The following is a 20,751-nucleotide window of genomic DNA, read 5'->3' on the forward strand; positions in this document are numbered from 1 at the left end:
CCATCCGAAAGAAAAGGAAATGCAAGAAAGCAAAGTGGCTGTCCAACAAGGCCTTACAAATAGCAGAGAAGAGAAGGAAAACAAAATGCAAGGGAGATAGGGAAAGTTACAGAAAATTGAATGCCGGCTTCCAAAGAATAATAAGGAGATACAAGAGGGCCTTCTTAAATGAACAATGCAAAGAAATAGAGGAAAAGAATAGAAAAGGAAAAACCAGATATCTGTTCAAGAAAAATGGAGATATTAAAGGAACATTTTGTGCAAAGATGGACATGATAAAGGACAAAAATGATAGACACCTCACAGAAGCAGAAGATATCAAGAAGAGGTGGCAAGAATACACAGAGGAATTATACCAGAAAGATCTGGATGTCCCGGACAACCCAGATAGTGTGGCTGCTGACCTTGAGCCAGACATCCTGGAGAGTGAAGTCAAGTGGGCCTTAGAAAGCATGGCTAACAACAAGGCCAGTGGAGGTGATGGCATTCCAGTGGAACTATTTAAAATCTTAAAAGATGACACTGTTAAGGTGCTACACTCAATATACCAGCAAGTTTGGAAAACTCAGGAGTGGCCAAAGAATTGGAAAAAAAAATCAGTCTACATCCCAGTCCCAAAGAAGTTCAGTGCCAAAGAATGCTCCAACTACCGTAGAATTGCACTTATTTCACACGCTAGCAAGGTTATGCTCAAAATCCTACAAGGTAGGCTTCAGCAATACTGTATGTGGACCGAGAACTCCCAGAAGTACAAGCGGGATTCCGAAGGGGCAGAGGAACTCGAGACCAAATTGTTAACATGCGTTGGATTATGGAGAAAGCCACAGAGTTCCAGAAAAACATCTACTTCTGCTTCATTGACTATGCATTGACTGTGTGGACCACAGCAAACTATGGCAAGTCCTTAAAGAAATGGGAGTGCCTGACCACCTTATCCATCTCCTGAGAAACCTATATGTGGGACAGGAAGCAACAGTTAGAACTGGGGATGGAACAACTGATTGGTTCAAAATTGGGAAAGGAGTACGAGAAGGCTGTATATTGTCCCTCTGCTTATTTAACTTATAAGCAGAATACATCATGCGGAAGGCTGGACTGGAGGAATCCCAAGCCGGAATTAAGATTGCCAGAAGAAATATCAACAGCCTCAGATATGCAGATGATACCATGCTGATGGCAGAAAGTGAGGAGAAATTAAAGAACCTCTTAATGAGGGTGAAAGAGCACAAAAAGTGATGTCTGAAGCTCAACATAAAAAAAAAAAAAAAAAGATAATGGCCACTGGCCCCATCACCTCCTGGCAAATAGAAGGGGAAGATATGGAGGCAGTGACAGATTTTAGTTTCTTGGGCTCCATGACCACTGCAGATGATGACAGCAGCAAAATTAATAGACTCCTGCTTCTTGGGAGGAAAGTTATGACAAACCTCGACAGCATCTTAAAAAGCAGATACATCACCTTGCCGACAAAGGTCCGCACAGTCAAAGCTATGTTTTTTTCCTGTAGTGATGTATGGAAGTGAGAGCTGGACCATAAAGAAGGCTGAGCGCCAAAGAATTGATGCCTTTGAATTGTGGTGCTGGAGGAGGCTCTTGAGAATCCCCTGGACTGCAAGGAGAACAAACCTATCAGTTCTAAAGGAAATCAACCCTGAGTGCTCACTGGAAGGACAGATCCTGAAGCTGAGGCTCCAATACTTTGGCCATCTCATGAGGAGACTCCCTGAAAAAGACCCTGATGTTGGGAAAGTTTGAAGGCAAGAGGAGAAGGGGACGACAGAGGATAAGATGGTTGGTCAGTATCATGAAAGCTGCCAACATGAATTTGACCTAAATCCGGGAAGCAGTGGAAGACAGGAGGGCGTGACGTGCTCTGGTCCATGGAGTCACGAAGAGTCGGACACAACTTAATGACAACAAATGCTGACCAATGATTTAAGGAAAAAAAGGAAGAAAGAAAAAAGAAAAAGCCATTATGTTCAAAATTTGCAAGTTATCTTGTCAGTGGTTGTTGTGGGTTTTTCGGGCTCTTAGGCCGTGTTCTGAAGGTTGTCCTTCCTAATGTTTCGCCATCTCTGTGGCTGGCATCTTCAGAGGAGAGAGTGCTGTCCTCTGAAGATGCCAGTCACAGAGATGGTGAAACGTTAGGAAGAACAGCCTTCAGAACACGGCCTAAGAGCCTGAAAAACCCACAACAACCATTCGATACCAGCCGTGAAAGCCTAGGCGAATACATTGTCAGCTTTCTACAGCCTGAAGACGTAATACATACCTTCTACATAAATTATACAGTATTGGCCAGACTCCTTTTGGTTATTTATGCTGGTGTTAGTGCAGTAGTGTAAATCATGGTAGCAAGTTGTTACTAGTTAACAAGTTGCCAGTTGCATTTCTGAACACATGTAAAGCAGTTGGCATGCAACAAAAAATACAAGTGGGAACTTGTTGACTATAAGCAATTCATGGTTGTAATTTAAACTTACACTAGTATAAATAACCAACCGGATTCTGGCCATTGTCATAGAGAGGCATGACTCTGAGCCCCAGAAGCCAAAGCCCTTTCTCTGGAAATTTTCCAGGACAAACAAAAGCTCTGCAAAGTAGGCATTTGCCATTGCTCATTACTCAACAACCCAAACCAGGAGATTCTCTAGAATCAGTAGATCCCCATATGAATACACATGCATGCACACCTGCGCACACACAGCCTATCCAATCATGTTTTGTTTGAAAACAGAAGAGAGAGAACAAGCTAAATTATACAGGTAGATCAGTGATCCTCTTTTTGGAAACACAGATAGGGCAAAATAAGCAAGCTAATTAGCATGAGCACATACTGTACTTACATTAAGACAAACCTTCCAGGGCAAGTAATCAGAACATAGGGTAGAGCTTGCACACACTACCCTTCCAGAGATCATTCAGCAGGATAACATCAAGACATCTTTCACACTGATAGTAATCTATAATAAGACTGATGCAACCAAAAAACCCCATCAAATTCAGTAAAAAAACAGAATATTCTTAAACTCTGGTACACCACCTGAAGCAACTTTTCAGATTAATAGGTCTCACCAGTTAGCAGGCCAGTCAGAGCAACAGCTAAGCTAAGCAGGTGTGTTCATTTGGGAACAATCTCCTAAGCTGTCAAGGCAGAGCTTCTACTAAGACTCACAAGGTAGGACAAAAAGATCAAAGTTTGATTTCTTCCTTGAGGCATTTACAAAATGCAAACACCAAGAAGGCATCCCAGGGGAGGCACTATTCTAAGTCATTTGCAATAGCCTGTAAGAATAGAGCCAAATTCCACCGGTTCTGAGTCGTTCGGAATTTACCAACAGTAGAACCCTCCCCAGCCTTGGAACGGTACCAGTAACTGCACCTGTGGGATGAGAACCAACACTGCAAGACTGAATAAAATGTAGGTACAAAATAGCAGTGATCCGCAGCATAGCCAGTTCCAGCCTAAGGAAACTGAATTTAGGACCAGGCAGAACAACCAAGAAATGTACCAGGCAAACTGTTCAGACTTCATTTACAGAATAAAAAAAGAGACAGGCCTAACAGGAAAAAAAAACCAAAATAATTTAAATTAGAAAGCAAAATCAGGTAAAAAAAAGATGGTAAGTGTAAAAATCACCCACACAAGAAATATAACAAAGCTATCCTAGTTTCAGCTGAACACTGAGAGACCTAACAGAGCAACACCGCAAAGGTTTTGAACATGTGCAAAATGTCTTTCTTACCAACAGAATCTGAGTGTCCTGCTAAATTGAGGAATTAAACTAACTTTATACCCTATTGGGGATTCTTGGTGGACTTTCTTTAGCCAATCAAATTAAGTTTTCCACCATACTTTCCAGAAAGCATGTGGCCTGTACTCTCTCCCAGGTGAATCGGGGCAATTTACAATTTCACTTTGTTATAAAACTTTGTGCTTGAGGTTCTGGGCTTATCTTTTCTCAGTCCAGATGGCGCCCTGTCTTTCTCTCTTCCAGTTCCTTAAGTCAACTTTCCCACCACCTTCTGGCCCCTTAAGATAGAACCAGTCAGGTGCTTTAGGGCCCGGGCACAATAAATGATCCCTTTGGTGTTATTATTTAGGGCTTATCTCTGGATTCCTTCACAATATTTATAAATCTATGAAAGGAATAAATTTCTTCTAGGTTGGTGATGGCTTCCGACGTTTGAAAACAAACAAACAACTGCTGCCCTTATATATTCTGTATTTCTTCTGCATTTCTGATGTATTTCTGGTATTAGCAATTCACAGCTGCTGAATGCACAGACATTTAACTTATATGTCTGCTGATGATGGGGGGAAATGATTTATTTTCATTTCTGTCAAATGCCACAGGGAAATGCAGCAGGCAAGTCTGGTTTTAGTCCTTGGAGAGTCCACAGCCTTCTAAGGCAGATTATTCTATTAATGGAGCACTAATAAACCTTAAACAGAGAAACTTGAACAATAAGGAAAATCTGCTCCCTGTAAAGTTTAATACCATACATATATAAAAGGTTCATGGGCACACGCACACACGCACACACACCTCTGCAGTTTTTTCACCTTGCACTGATGATTAGCATGAGGTCAATAATACCTCATTTTATTCTGATATTAATCACAACTAATCATGTCCAGTCTCCCAGCCCCTTGTTAAAATAAATTTCTCTTGCAGATCTGTGTCCCCTCATGAAGCTATTACAGCCCACCACACACAAGAAAACTAACAAGATGCCTAGTGAAGGGCTAAGATCAATGAAAAGCACTTGAGCATTAACATGCCTCACAATATTCATTATTTTGAATAAGCTTTTCTTTGTCATTTGACCCAATCCAACAGCAATGGAAAGCATCAATGCCTATTGATACATTGCCTGTCTGTGGTATTTACAATGACAAGTAGATAGACTCTGGCCATGATAATTGTATGAAAATAAGGGTTCTCCTACCTGGCCCTTAAAAAAATAACATACAATTAATTTTACACACTGCTTTATCTTAGATTAGTCCATCTATCCATGTGCAGTATTGGCAACTCTGACTCTCTAGGATTTCAGATAGGAATTGGTCCTATCCCTTGCCTGGAGATTCCAGTAAATAATCCTTCTGTATACAAAGCACATGGTCTACCATTATGCTACAACCTCACTGTTGCCTCAACCAGTGGGCAGGTTCTGGGGCCAGCTCACCACCCCCTGTCCTAGGATGCCCTGCCAGATCAAACATAATTTATTTAAGACAACAGACAAACCATAATTATCTAAAATAATCTTGGGCATTGGTGATCCTATAAACAAAGAAGCTAACAACATTGTCTAGAATTGCCACTGCACTGGCTATCCCTCCCCAATACGTTACTTATTATGTAATTAACTAAGATAGCTTTGCCACTGGAATGCCTCACGGTGTCTAAACTGTCAGAGGCTTCCAGAGACTAAAAGATGACCTTTGCTTCCTTTCCATTAAAATGTCCATCTGTATAAATGATTGTAAAAACCTGTCATGGGGCTGATTACCAGCCACAGCCAGCCACAGTATTTCCTTGTTCCCTATCACTTTCAGGCAGTTTGCCATGGCACCCTTCTGTGCCCACTCCAAACCAAACATTTTATCCCACTTTTCTCCTTGAAAAAGGACCCATGGCGACTTACAACAATGAAAGATAATATTTAAAGCTGACAACAATAAGTTTACAACAGTGGTTAACATCACTGAAAGACGATATTTAAAAACTATGAACAATGAATAAGGAGGCATCTTACATCATTAACAGGCAATATTAAGGTAAAGATAAATAAGAATAAATTTTTTTTAAAAAATCACTCTGAGAAATGGAAAACACAAAAATGGAAAACACAAGTAGTACTAAAAATCCAGTAAAAGCAGAAATGCATAGAAATCTAGAGTATCTAAGAATCACACATAGGTAGTCGGTTTACTGAGGGAAGGCTTGCCTGATGAGAAAGATCTTTGCCTGCTTGTGGAACGCAAAAAAGAGGGAGAAAATGAGCTAGTAGTTCATGACACACTGAATTTAATATGTCTTAAAGATTTAGAACTTATTGGTTTCACTACAGGAACCTAGCACACTGGCCTCTCTGAGAACTGAATGGAAAAAGTACATGATTATATCTAACAGAAAGGAACATTTCTTTACATATCGCTCCAAATCACATATAACTGGATAGAAATGGGACTCTCTTAGTCATTCGGAAGGTATCCAAGAGAATCTGAGCACTAAAATGTTGACTGGGAATTCAGAAACTAGATCTCAGCTTCTTGAATAGATCATTACAAGCAACCCTCACGCCCTGCTCATTTAATCAGAGTTTCAAAAGTTATTTTGGAAGAATCTCTCTCTGAATCTTCTAGCTAACATGCTGATTAGAGAATTCTACAACCTCTAGCATGAAAAAGTGACTTTTCCAAGCTCTGCTTCATATTTCTATAGGATTGCTGGACATAAACAGCTCCCTGGATTGAAGAATGAAGGAAAACTTACTTAAATTTCTGGCTTGTGAAGTTCTTTTCGTGCCTGGATATTTCTCAATAACTTTCTTGTCCATTTTCCTGTCTATTTTACTTTTCTCTTCTGTTTTCTTTCTTTGTTTTGAGGGGGAGGGATCAAGAGTATGCTGGCTTCAAGTGTAACAGCTTCAATGGTGGCAAGACTCAGGAGCACCTACCTACTGGGAGTTTCATCCATTACTGAAGGACTGCACTGACATCAGCGGTGACTTCATAATGCAGGGCTTTCAAGAGTCTAGGATGATGTCACAGTGCAGAGTTAGGACAAGGCAAATATGGTAACATCCCCATGCGAAACAAGTGAGACCAGAGAAGCCCAGGAAACTTTCTCCACTTGCTTGCTGTGTCCTGTTCAGCTCTCCAAGTCAAGAGTAACCCACTTAGGTAAATTCCTCAAAATGGCAACACCTTGCATTCTGGCATTTAAGCCCTGTAATGACAAGATTAAAACTTCTCAAGGAGGGAGAGCTCCACCGTGCCTTTTATCGTGGTGCCATCTACTGGGAGTGATGGAGAAGTGCATGGTGTGGATCCAGACCTTTACAGTCTCAGGTAGCAACTGTAGAAGAGGCAGAACTGGTCCCCTGAAGGTTGTGTGTTAGATGAGGATGTACAGCTGTGTCCTATGACTCCCAATAGAAGTTGGCACCTTCACAAACAGAGATCAGGTCTTTTTAAAAAAGCAAGTTTACGCTTCAGAAGTGTCATTTGCCACATCTCCACATCCATTCCTCCAATTCTGCTAGTATATTTCGGGTGGGGGGGGGGGAGGTTTGGTCTCCGGAACAAAACCGAAGGCAGGTGAGTCAGTCAATGACTACACATGGCCAGAAAGGGACAGAAAGTATTGTATGGATTCATCACGCCTTAGCCTTAGTACCTCAGCACCCTCACTTCCTCCCTAAATTTGGGGATGTTAATTTCAGAACTAAAAGAACTGTGAGTCTAACACTGAGGTTTAAAAAGCAGCTATCAGGAAACTGGCTTATGTGTGCTTAGTTTGGCCTCTCTTGCCAAGAGCTCGGTAAGTGAATTCAGGAATTGAAAATGGAGCCTGAGAGGATTTCTTGGCCTGGAAGAAAAGGTATTGCTAGGGCACCTCCTTCTTCTTCCATGCTGCTTAGGTGCCATTGGAGTTCTGGTCCATTAAATCTCGAGGCTCCTTATGGGGAACAGCTATGGTAAGGGAAATAGTAAAAATGCTTTGGTTGTTGACTTCTAAGTCCAATGCTCTAAACTAGAACAAAAGCGCTCTGCTATTATTGGATTTCGAAGTCTTTCAGTGTTCATTTGTTGAGGTCACCAACATGTACCTGGGGACCATGGCTTGCATCACATGGTGTTATTTAAGCTTTCTGGCTGTGCATCATCTGATGAATGACACATCCACATCACTCATTGGCTATTAATCATAATGTGTGCTTTATTTACTATAGTAGGCCTTAGACATGGAGGGTACACTTGCCTGTGGAAGTGAAACTGGATCACATATTCCACGAAAAGAGACCTTGTTCCCACCCACCTCCAGAAATGCTTTTGAAGATTCATACCTTATGGCATGCAGCATATAAGCAAAGGTGAGCCAGCCAACCTTCTGCCTGAGCCTACATGCAGTACCACTCAGCCCTATGATCCACTCACAAAATAAGAAGCAGGTTCAGCAGGTGGCTTAAAATGAGAAAACATTTCCCCCATATCTTTGTCATTGTCACCCAGCATCAAACCAACACTTTAACTTACCAAAAAGGATAAAGCATCCAACCTAGCTTTTTAAAATGTGTGATTCTTGGAACAATCACACAAGCCAACTAGCTGAATGATAAACAAGTATTGGATTAAAAGACTGGTTGTTTTGTTCTTTCAGATTCACTTTTAAAGTACAGTGGACCCTTGACTTACAGACGGCTTGACTTACAGACTTTTTGAGTTACAGACTTCTCTGGCCGCAAAATTTAGGTTTGACTTGCAGCCTGAGAATTGACTTACAGACCAGAAAAAAACCAAAATGGAACAAAAACCACCTGTTACGGGATTAATCGGTTTTCAATGCACTGTAGGTCAATGAAGACTTGACTTACAGACTTTTTGACTTGAGAACCGCCTTCCAATACGGATTAAGTTCTCAAGTCAAGACCCCACTGTATTTTAGTAAAAAAGAGCAAATGTAAATGCATCACACATTTATATTCCAACAAGAACTCACTCTTTGAATGATTAAAGTATAAATATATATTGGAACGAAGTCACCTTGTTACACATTTGATAAGAAACATGCTACAGTAATTAGAGATAAATTATGAATTTTTGTGGCACCATTACATAAAACAGTTGTCCAAGGTCCATCAGGAGTGTTTTCTCTCTCATTTCTTTCTCAGTTTGTTAAAACTGTCCCTTATTCCTCCCGTAAATATGGGCTCATTGAACTCCGCCTGTAATATCCCAGTTTTGTGATGTCTGGCCTGTCCCTCCTCACTTGTCTTTGGAAAATTACTTGCTGTGTTATTTTACTGTGGCTATACCTGAAGGTCTTTGTTACGCAGCTACTCCGTATAGATTTGCTTTTCATTTCTACCACATATTGCCAATTCGGTTTCTACGAAAAGATTATTATCTAAACTGGTAGCAATACCTCCTTTTACATGCCAATATACATGTTGACTAAATATGTCTCAAGAAAAACTAGGATTAAGTGGAACCTAAGGCCAATTTCTGTCAGTGGCAGTAAGAATTTTTTGGGACATACAGCAGTGTCTTATATTGTCCACCTTGACCTCCAGCAATGGCAGGCAGGCATATAACTTTCACAGAATGCATTTGAACACTGCTATATCAGGGACATTATTAAAAGTGATGTTTGTGGCAGCCACCCCGGCTGCTCCTGGACTTTCACCAGCCCTTAACTCTTGCCTAGGTTGTTAGAACGGATGGGAGTTACAGCCCAACATCTGGAAGGCCATTCATTCTCTACCCATTCTAAGCAAGGTTAAGAAAAAAAAAGAGATTGCATCTGTTGAAGTGATGCCATATAATCCCCTGCCCCTATACAATTCCAATGCATTATGGGAACTACATGAGAACCCTGCTCAGAGTTTCCTTGGCAAAGACAATCTCTCCCAAGAAATTTCCATGTGAAAACGCCATTCCTCACATTTACAGCCAATGTCTGGATTTCAGGGAGAGCCAGGTTCAAGTCTCAGCCTGATTTAACTCACTGGATTATTATGGGGAGAAGGTGTAATGGAGACGGAGGGGAGGCATGCCTGCTGTTTTAAGCAGGACATAAATGTGATTGATAAATAGTACAAAAGTTCTTCAGCTCAGGGTGTCAGGCCCAGATGCCAGCATGCTTCTGTGACTGCACTACAGCTATGTCAAGGGCAACTAAAAGGAATGGTTCTGTTCATGCCATATTACTGGCACTACCCTATTGATAATATCAAAATACCGTGAAGAACCAAGAGGATTCACATTAAGAGACAGAATGGCATTTGGTGGGAAGTGCATCTCTTTGTCTCTACCAAACAGTGTCACTATTTAGCTACTTTTGGGTGTGCAGTTGCAGAGAATGAAAAAGATCACTAAGTGACCGCTGTTCACCAAGAATTAATCATTTATTATCAACACAGTTCAGTACAGATGGCCTCAAATGTAACAGTGAATATGTTAAGAACTGTTTGGTTCAGAGCCTGAAAGCTCTGGAGAGACTTTAAATTCCAATATACAGGATTCTAGTATCACATTTCATTACACTTAAGCTTTGTTTATGTACAAATACAAATCAAGCCAGCACTGCTGACCTAAAGCCATACACAAGTTACACAGAGGAGTTGGGCACACATGTGGGGGAGGGGCCTTCCGCAGTGCTCATGTTTTTCTTATATCGTTAGTGGTTACCCAAAGAGAACAAATCATTTAGAGCCATCATTTTCAAAAACTTTATTTACTCTCATGTTAAAAACAGTAACATCCATATATAATTTTGTTCCAAAAGATTTTTTAAAAATTGTTCACTTAGATTAGAAAATGTTACTTGAAAGGAGTAACTGACACTTTCTTGCCTTAAAAACAGGGAGAAGCTTTCTTGAAAATACTGAGGTAAATATATTGCACTTCTGTGAAGTTACAGCACCTCTTAGTATCAGCCAAGACAAGTCTGGCAAAGCAAGAAAGATACTGCAACTGTGAATGTGTATTATGCCTGATGGCACATTACAAATGAATTTCTTGACTGAAAGATGGAACTGCATGTACATGTGTGTATGTATGTATCCTTCAAAAGGACATAAAAAACTGGAGTAGAAACTACTTATGTTTTGAGAAAGTTTCTCATGTCTTTACATTCAAAGAACACAACAATCTATCAACTTTGTTCTTGGGTATATTTTTCTTAACACACCCATTGGTTTGGTGCTCATATTAAAGTATGCCCAGGCTCCAGGTGTAACTGGTGACCCTGGCTTATGGTGATTAAGCAATGTGCTGGTGTGTCTGGCTCCTCTGGGTAGAACTGGCTAAATGAGCCATGGACCTTTTGTTCCTAGCTTGTTTACTGTTATATCTGAACCAGAACTCTGGCTTATGTCTTCCCCAGCCAGGATAAGGAGTACTCTTATCTCCATGGATCCACTCACCATGCTTACAGAGGAACTCCTGGCATGTCCCCTGTCACTTTCTTCATATGGAAAGCAACATGCCTATGGCAGAGACATTCCTGCTTACGAGTAGACTCCACATGGAAGCACAAGCCGTGATCTTCTATGGTACTTACTTGCACACAGAGACTTCTCTGCTGCGGACACTCTGCCTTCCAGTTATATCAAGATGACAGAAAAGGGAAGAGCGACACACACCTCTCTAGGCATGTAGAGCACAGAAAAGAAGCCTCGTGGCCAGAATTCTACAGAAATCTGATTGTCACAGGAGGCTGCATCCTTTGCAGACACAAATGTCTACTCCCATGTCCATTTCTGAAGTGCTTCCTGGGTGTATATTTTTCTGGAACGTAAATCTGATAGTCCCTTAAACAGACCTTTCAATCAGATTCTGGCTCTTATACTTGTAATAGATTCTTGGTCTCTATTCAGCATTACCATGAGACTTCAATATGAGATTACTCATGAGTTCAATTTTCATTTTGGTAACGTAACTATGCAGATGTCATCAACAACATTGCTTCATAGGGAGATGACACAAGAAGGAAAAACAAATGTATTATTTCCTACAGAGGGCCAATAAACTATTGCTGGAAAGATCCTGAGTTGTGCATATCAAAGGAACATGGGGGCCAAGTGTGCACCGTAGTGCTTTAAAGGGCACAGTGGGGACTTGTGCTCGCTTTTACATCTGAGTGAATTCCCAAATGAAACATTGGCTGCAAATGGCTAGTTGCCCAGGTTGCATGGATTGCCCTGTCCAAAGCATCACACCACCAATATATAATTCACTAATAGGGAAATGCAACCATTAAAGTGGAAGTATGTTTTAATACTTCTGAAATATATTTTTAATAAATCAATCAGTGGGAGTAGGACAAATCACACCTCTTTGGTTAAAAACAGCTTTTCTTAAACTTAAAGAGTAGGAAATACTGTACAGTTTCACAATTTCAAATAGCTGCTATCTAATATTCTAATATCTGTGGCTCCTCTTATGGAGGCCCTTCTAGCTTGCTGCAAACTCAGAGAAAAGATGTACAACATGACTAAAATTACCACAAAATGATTGTCATATCAAACCCTTGTCTTCTGATCAAAGTACACCAAATACTTCAGCAATGGATGAAAAAGCTCCAAAAGATGGTCTTTGCTTTACTATGGGAGTTACATTCATGAGCTGATACAAAACGAAAGGCCAGCGGCAAACTTGCTGCATAAGACATTTGTTCCTCCTTTTTTGTTACTGAGTTTGTTAAAAGAATAATCATTTGCTCTTGCCATGACCTGAGTCAAGTCCTTCCCAAGATTATCCTACTGGGAGAGGAAAGGAGCTCACAAACTCACTCTGCCCATCACCACAGGAAAAAGAAACTCAGTGAACCACAACTGAAAAGGAATACAATCCATATCAGATTGCTGTGAGGAGCAGAGAAGGGTCAGGATGCTCCCTTTTTTCCAGAGTGCCAAGCCATGCCTGCAAGAGAATATCAGCACCTATCACTCATCTTGGCAATTCTTTACAACAAGCAAAAATAGGAAGCTACTTCTTAGTTGGTTGGATGTTGCTCTTCCCCATCCCTTTCAGATTTGATCTGTGTGCTGGACTTATTCGTTTAAAATCATTTCTTTGGTGCAAGTGTGTTAATCCAAAACATCTTCAAAATGGACAGCAATATCTACAGTCCCTAAGCATGCGCAGCCTTGGCAGTGGTGGAAAATCCGTTGCTCCAAGCTGGACTACAAGCCTCTGCTTCATTTGTCAGCGTTTTGCTCAGGATTGGTTTTGAAGGAAAACATTCACGGCAGTGTTTTGGTACCTCTCTACCCCACACCAGGAGAGTTGTGTCCAAAGTGACCATGACAAATGCTGGGGCCCCGTTCAAAAGCAGATGAGGAATGGATGAGTTTCGAGGGGAAGGAGGACAAGTTGTCCTTGGCGTCATTGATAGAGACAGATGCACATTTTTTTTAAAAAAGGCAAGTAATTTTTCCAATGTCTTTGGTACGACTGTCACAGTTCAGCCTCTTGCCCTTTGAAGTGGCCAACTCAACCAGTGAGGCAAAGATCGTGATGTTAAACGAAACCACTGACTCAGCTGGTCCTAAGAGGTGAGTTTGAAACAGGCATGTTTAACAGCACATAACAGCCAGTGAGTATTTGTTCACTTCCTAAGGCTTATCTGTTCCACACGAATAAAAAAGAGAAAGTGGCCACACGGCTAAGCAAACAGCATGAATGCTGCCGATAAGCCTCCAACTTCAAGCTCAGTCACAGATCTCCTAGTGCAATTAGTTAGCACCTGCCAGGGCCAACTTAGTATCAATCAGTCTCATCTCAAGCACAGCACACTTGACCTCCTGTCATGCCAGTCATCTCTGAACAGGATATGCAGATCAAAACTGTCACCGAAGGAAAGGGAACCCTGGAAGTCCTGTGCTGTCTTTCTTCCGCCACATAAAGGCAGGTATATTACAAGCAAGCCCTGCCCACTAATCTCAAGAGTTATGAGGTCTCTGCAGAGCTGAAGGGGACAAATTTTGAATGCTTGTTTGGGGATGCTGGAGACTGACTATCAGGTTCCTCATTGAGTTTGAAAAACATCTCTTGCTCTCGCTTCCTCTGGTTTAGTTCATCTTCCAAGGCCTGAAAGATAAAAAGAGATCAGTTTTTAAAAAGAAATGCTCAGTCCAATTAAATGAAATCCTTCAGCTGTATAAAACTTGGCTTCTCTCAGCCAAGTGGATCCCTGCCAGTTTAGCAATTGCAGCTCAAATCAAAATGAAATTGGGTGAAGAAAACATGAACAAGAACACATAATTCAGACTGGCTTGCAAAAATACTGAGACAGACTCTTCCTAATTCAATCCCTAGCCTCAAACATTTGATATTAGTGATGGTAATAAATGGTTTATTGAAATACAACTTGTGGCACGATATTTTGGCAAACTGATCTGAACTGTCAGAAGTTCAAAACTGCATTCTGAAATTCTGCCATATTTCAAAACATGTGCAAGGTTTTATCTTTCGCTGTCACCTTTTTTCGTGGCCTCAGTTTATCCCGCCAATCCTTCAAATTCAGATTGTGATTTTCATCCAGTGCTTTCAGCTTCTGGGTCTCATGTTCCACGAGGAGATGGCACTTCTCATTCTGTATAGATTTAAAAGATGAAGGGGAAAAGAAGTGGGAGAGAGAGAAATATAGGAGATAGTTTATGAAGAGGAAAGAAGGTTGATATCAACTCTATCATCTTGGATGGTTTGACTGAAAATCCAAAACTAAGACACAGGCTGGATTTCAGTTAGGGAGATTAGAGTCCAACTCTTGAGTAACTTTAGGAAAGTTACTTTTTCTCAGACTAACATTCAGAACCACTGCAAGCAATGAATTGGGCAGCCCTATGTCCTATGTTCCTTGGAGGAAGGAAGGAGAAAACAAGTATAATAACATACAAAATGCCCATCCGGAATTATCCACTAGTTCTGTTCCAAGCTTTACTGCCAGACCGTAGGATCCAATTGTTCAAGACTGGATGGAAATCTTGTCTATTGGCTATGCTAGGAGCATGCTGTATTCCTCCCTTGGACTGACCCTGGCAGTTATAAAACATAACTTTGCAATGTAGTTACCTGTAATTGCTGGAGCTCATTCATGTTGCTCTCACACTGAGCTATCATATCCTTCATCTGCATTTCATGCTTCTGCTGCTGCTGTAGTCGTTCAGCTTTCTGCCTCTTTTCCTCCTGCTGTGCAAACTGTAAGAGAAAGAAGCACGCAACTTCAGTAAGAACATTTTCTCTGGGTTTTTTTTAAAGGCTTCTTACAGTGTTCAGATGCCACCATGTACAACATAGAACATTAAGAGTCATGGGGTGGGGGAAATAATTTATTTTAGCAGAAATTGCCTTAGTGTAGCTTTTGCACTAGCAGTAGAGTCTTCAAACTCATGTACCCTTTTTATATCTTTTTCTATGAACACCACAGACCTGTCAATAGATTAAATTTCACTGTACAGTGGTGCCTCGCTAGACGATGATAATCCGTTCCACTCAAATCGCTGTTTAGTGAAATCATTGTCTAGCGAAAAGCATTTCTCCATTGGAATGCATTGAAACCTGTTTAATGCATTCCAACGGGGAAGAATCATCATTGTCTAGCGAAGATCGGCCATAGGAAAGCTGCTTTGCGAACTGCCGATCAGCTGTTTAAATCGCTGTCTTGTGAAGCTTAGGTCCCGAAAACACCCGTTTTGCGAGCGCGGAGGGAGCTGTCAAAATCGTCGTCTAGCGAAAATCGGTTTGCGAAGCAGGGACCAAACATTGTCCAGCGAAATTCCCCCATAGGAATCACTGTTTTGTGAATCGCTATAGTGATCGCAAAAAGTCAATATCTAGCGAAAAAACTGTCATGCGGGGTAACTGTCTAGCAAGGCACCACTGTACCTAGTTGTTCCCCAGGGGACAAAACAATGAGAAACAGAGATATGATCTTCACACCATATCCATAAAAGCATATTGCAGGAATATCACTTGAGTTTCCCATTGTTTGAAATCCTCTGGCGATACTAATTTCACTATTTAGCATCAAAGCATAAATTTCAATGCCATGAGATAATCTCCTCACAACAAGTTTGCTATCTGCCCCAATCTCCGGCAAGCATTACCTGCTTTATCTTCTCTCTCTGTTCTGAGGCACTTCCACTGGAGTTGATATGGAGACTCTTCTTATACATGGCCATGCGTGTCTTTCCTTCACTCCTCTGGATTTTTGGGAGACGATTTTTCTCTTGTTGCTGCCGTATTTTCAGCTGTTCCACCATCCGTTGGTTGTATCGTTGCATTTGTTCACGTTCCTGGAATTGCAGTGTCCAGAGGGGAAAAGATGAGTCATCATAGCAAATGCTACAGGATACACTTAAAGTTTATTCTGGATGTTGGTCTAAGATTATTATACAACAGATCACAAGAGCAACAGATAGACTTGGAAGAACAGAAGTAGTAGAGAAACCTAGGGAAGATATGTCTGAATAAAACGAAGCCCACAACCAGTTCAACTGAGGTTTGCCATAGGAGGGAGGGTTTCTCTCCAAGGGCATAACCTCAGGAAACAACAACAACAACAACAACAACAACAACAACAACGACACCTAAGATTCAACTAAAATTAACAACCACAATTAAGATCTGCCAAGGAACACTAGCGTATAGCATAGTGCCATACAGAGTTTATCGTGATTAAATTACTTAGTGCCATACAGACTGATTCAGTCATGTAGATAAGTCCTAACACTGTTGTTAGTGGCCACTACAAATGTCACATTTGGAAAATCTGTGTGTGGCAAGCAACTGACAATTATTACAATTTGCTCTATAAAAATCTGTCCCAATGCAGAAGAAATTTCTGCATCTCTATATAGAAACTGAAAGATTCAAGTTGGCTCTAGGGAAAACAATAAATAGTTCAACCTTGCTCATGATAAAAAATGCCCATTGTTCTATGTAACGCCAAGGCAAAATGTCAGAAGTAAAAGCCTCGGAGACATGTCTATACTTCTCTGAAATTTGAGGACAGAGTCCTATTAGTTTCAGAGATCCTCCTTTAGCAAACTTGACCACTGCTAAACTTCCGGGAGTTTTGAGTCACTAGGCAAAAACGTGTACAGACAAGGCAGCTCCCATACAGTAACTGCGTGCCAGTCATTTTCTGAAAAGCACTGAAAATAAATCATTGCCTTGAATACACACAGCTCCTACCTGTAATATAAAGCATACACATGGTACAGTGAAGAGACCCTCAAGGCCAGCAATAAAACAATTCTTCAAGGGTATATACAAGATGCAGTTGTGAATGAGATCAAGTATTTTATTCAGACTTCCCCTGCACTATAGTTTACCTGCTGGAAATCTAGGCTTTTATTCTTTTTAACAAATTCCATTTTGCTCCTAAGTGTCTCCTCTAAATGCTACTGCTGATGATGGTAGTGCCCTTCCCCCCTGCTCCTATGGCTTTAATACATGTCACACTTGTGTTGTTCTTTCTCAAAGAATGATGTGACTCCCTTTCAAATAGCTGTGTTTTTGACACCTGCTTCTTTTCTTTCTCCCTGCATGTTAAATCTGAAGAGAATTCTGGATAGGTAATATCCAAAACTCTACATGCCCTCTGTTGACATTTGTACCCTCCTGATCTCCCTGCATTGCTTCAGCACATTACATTCCTCTTTTTTCCCATGCACGATAATAAGGTTGCCTCTCTTGACTAATTTGTCTAAATGAACAGTATCTACCACAATTCCCTCTCATGTGGGCTCTTAGCAACTGTCCATCCTGACATGTCTCAGCATGATATCAGACCAAAATATATACATGCAAGCTGGAGGAAGTAATACCTGTGGATTCTCTTTGAGCTTAAAGGCTGAGCTCAGCTTACTCCTTTGTATTGAGCTAATGAGGAAAATAGCTTCAGCTGCATGACGAGAGGGGGAAGAAGTTACTCTTTTCTTTGTGGAAGTTCAGGGGAACACAACCCTCGATTGGCAGATCTTCTAGAACAGTCTAAAAGTTGGAACTTTGGGCATAAAATGGGGACTGAAGTTACTTTAAGTTTGACTGAGGTGAATGCTATACTAATTTGCTGCTGTGCTGCAAGGCATGAACTTCATTTATACTTTGAGATTATGCTAAAGAATGCAAATTAGAACAGGCCAGCTAACATTCGTATTTTTTGAGTATCTGTTCTGTAACTGCTCTTACTTCTATTTTTTTTGATTGATTCTTTGCCCCACAGCCTTTGATGGTTTCTGTGACAGTAGAAACGTTTTTGAAGTTCTACTCTTTTTGATTTTTTCACAGTTTTTCATAAAATATAAAGTTTTCACAGGTTTTTTATTATTTTGGATTAAGACAGCAGTACTTAAAGCCAGGCCTTGTCTTGACCGTCTGCGAGTATGTGTGTTTTGTGGGTACATTGATATTCCTATCTTGCAGGGTTAGTAAAAGATTCAAAGAGCTTAACCTTGTGGATTTTGGTGACTCCCTGGAAGCACTGCTTAAGTAGGTTGAAACAATGGTGTTGGGGGTGGGTGGGCAGGAAAATTCCCCCAGCCATCAGCTCATTTGGTCTTTCGGGACTTCATCCATACCAGGATAATCACAGTAGTATGGCTAAGTGGTTAGTGTGGGCCTCGTGACCCACAGACTTGACACTCACTCTGTTTGTTTGTTTGTTGCAACAATTCCGCACCCTGCTCAACAGAAGGCAGAATTAAGAAACAAAAGAAAGAAAGAAAGCTAAAAAGATCTATTACCTTCTCATGTTTTCGGACTAGCTCATGTCTCTGGAGAAAATATTGATCTTTCAGCTGCTGTTTAATAAGCTGATGTTTCTCCTGTAGGTGATGCTCTTCTAGATCCCAGATAGTGGCTTCTCGGTCTAAAGAAAACAAAATGCAACAGAATTGGGGAAGCAGGTGACGGTGAGGAAGGGCAAACAGTGTTTTACCTCAGAGCTCAAGAAGAAGAGAAAGCTATACAGGAGAAAAGTCTGTCCTAAGGCTTAGCTTCTTTCCTAATTCTCTTCTTCTTCTTTTACATTTAGTACTCTTGTTCATGCTGGTCTGTATTTAAGAAGTGAGGCAATGAGATTCAGGAGACATGAAAAATGGGACAGGTGAAAAGCAGAATAGACACTATAGAATTCTTAGTAGTTGATATAGCAGAGAGAAATCTGTGACCCTCCAGCTGATGCTCAAATCCAGCTCCCATCAGCCCCTGCCAAGGTGGTCAAGGATGACAGGGACTAAAGTCTAGCAAGACATGGAATGGTCCCAAAAATGTACTGCAGGATATAAATCTACTGCTGCCTTTGGGGCCTGACCAGACCAGCGTGCAGAGGAAGCCAGGAACCATCGGCCGGCCACAGCCACTGGGTGAGAGGCAGTGGACTGTGGTTGGGCTCCTGCTGGATGCCAGCTCTCTTTCCCAGGAGAGCTGCTCAGCCCCCTCTGTGTCTGCAGAACCAGGCCCTGCTGCTCCAGGCTGCCTCATTCCCCTTCAACATCAGCCACCTGGGCTAGGGAGAGAGCTTTTATCCGGAGCTGCCTTTGGGGCCTGACCAGACCAGCGTGCAGAGGAAGCCAGGAACCATCGGCCGGCCACAGCCACTGGGTGAGAGGCAGTGGACTGTGGTTGAGCCCCTGCTGGATGCCAGCTCTCTTTCCCAGGAGAGCTGCTCAGCCCCCTCTGTGTCTGCAGAACCAGGCCCTGCTGCTCCAGGCTGCCTCATTCCCCTTCAACATCAGCCACCTGGGCTAGGGAGAGAGCTTTTATCCGGAGCTGCCTTTGGGGCCTGACCAGACCAGCGTGCAGAGGAAGCCAGGAACCATCGGCCGGCCACAGCCACTGGGTGAGAGGCAGTGGACTGTGGTTGGGCTCCTGCTGGATGCCAGCTCTCTTTCCCAGGAGAGCTGCTCAGCCCCCTCTGTGTCTGCAGGACCAGGCCCTGCTGCTCCAGGCTGCCTCATTCATCTCAACATGAGCCACATAACTTTGGGGGGGGGGAGAGAAGGGGCTTTAGAAATGTTTTATTTTATATATGTTTTAAATGTTTTTAAATTGTTATTAATTGCCATCAATTAAGAAAAGACCCACAGTGGATCTAATGGAACAGGAAGGGGGGAGGGTGTTGGAGGGGGCAGCCATTGAGGTGGTGCTGGGTAGGGGAAGGAATGGCGGTGGGGGTAGAACATGCCCGCGTAGGAGAAGAGAGGTTAGATATCTTACATCTATCCCCTCTTCTAGTTCTACCCCCAATCAGATGGTATCAGGCGACCATATCAGCAAACCCTCGGGCCACACGGTGCTGTTGATGAACGCCAGGTCAGTACAAAATAAAACTGCCCTCATCCATGATGTAATTCTGGATGAGGGGGCTGACCTGGCGTGCATTACTGAGACCTGGGTGGGAGAGGAGGGTGGTGTTCCCCTCTCCCAGCTGTGTCCGCCTGAGTACTCAGTCCAGCACCAAGGTCGCTCGGAGGGTCGGGGAGGGGGAGTTGCTATAGTCTATAGGAGTTCTATCTCCTTGACCAGGCTTCCTATCTCTTTGAGAGGAGGTCTCGAGGGCCTGTATTGTGTGTTGGGCTTGCGAGACAGGTTAGGGATTCTGTTGGTGTACCGCCCACCCTGCTGCGTACCAACAGTCTCCCTGCCTGAGCTGACGGAGGTAGTCTCGGACCTGGTGTTGAGGACTCCCAGGCTGTTGGTGCTGGGGGACCTCAACATTCATGCTGAGGCTCCCTTGACGGGGGCAGCTCAGGACTTCATGGCCGCCATGACAACCATGGGGCTGTCTCAATGTGTCATCGGCCCAACGCATGAGAAGGGCCATACCTTGGACCTGGTTTTCTCAACGGGACTGGAAGATGGTGGTTTGGATGTGGAGGGGCTGGTTGTGACCCCATTGTCATGGTCAGACCACTTCCTGGTCAAGTTTAGTCTATTAGCTTCTTCTTCCCTCTGCAAGGGTGGGGGATCTATTAAGATGATCCGCCCTAGGAGACTTATGG

At 42.2% G+C, this 20,751-nt stretch overlaps 2 protein-coding genes across 7 annotated transcripts in view; both read right to left on the reverse strand.

Annotated features, from left to right (window-relative positions):
• Positions 1-8,335, reverse strand: part of SH3PXD2B (SH3 and PX domains 2B) — a 182,688-nt gene extending 174,353 nt beyond the window's left edge. Inside the window, exon 1 of one of the 5 annotated variants that reach the window (XM_020806936.3) lies at positions 6,507-8,335. Coding sequence is in view for 2 of the 5 variants with exons in the window: in XM_072990233.2 (XP_072846334.2) it covers positions 2,847-2,921 (75 nt within the window). In the remaining 3 variants the exon portion in view is untranslated. Of the gene's footprint in view, positions 1-2,846; positions 3,007-3,746; positions 3,766-6,506 lie in introns of those variants that run through there. The other 4 variants (XM_078385786.1, XM_078385785.1, XM_072990233.2 and 1 more) reach the window with 4 other exon arrangements.
• A 1,789-nt stretch (positions 8,336-10,124) lies between these two features.
• The window catches only part of STK10 (serine/threonine kinase 10), a 91,291-nt gene continuing 80,664 nt past the window's right edge, over positions 10,125-20,751 (reverse strand). For both annotated transcript variants that reach the window (XM_072990240.2, XM_072990242.2), the window contains exons 15-19: positions 18,493-18,617; positions 15,850-16,038; positions 14,816-14,941; positions 14,223-14,336; positions 10,125-13,831 (exon numbers count right to left, since the gene is read on the reverse strand). In XM_072990240.2, coding sequence (XP_072846341.2) covers positions 13,691-13,831; positions 14,223-14,336; positions 14,816-14,941; positions 15,850-16,038; positions 18,493-18,617 — 695 coding nt within the window. In that variant the 3' untranslated portion in view covers positions 10,125-13,690. The remainder of the gene's footprint in view (positions 13,832-14,222; positions 14,337-14,815; positions 14,942-15,849; positions 16,039-18,492; positions 18,618-20,751) is intronic.

The sequence above is a fragment of the Pogona vitticeps genome, chromosome 2, assembly GCF_051106095.1.
Source record: "Pogona vitticeps strain Pit_001003342236 chromosome 2, PviZW2.1, whole genome shotgun sequence".
Lineage (NCBI taxonomy): Eukaryota > Metazoa > Chordata > Lepidosauria > Squamata > Agamidae > Pogona > Pogona vitticeps.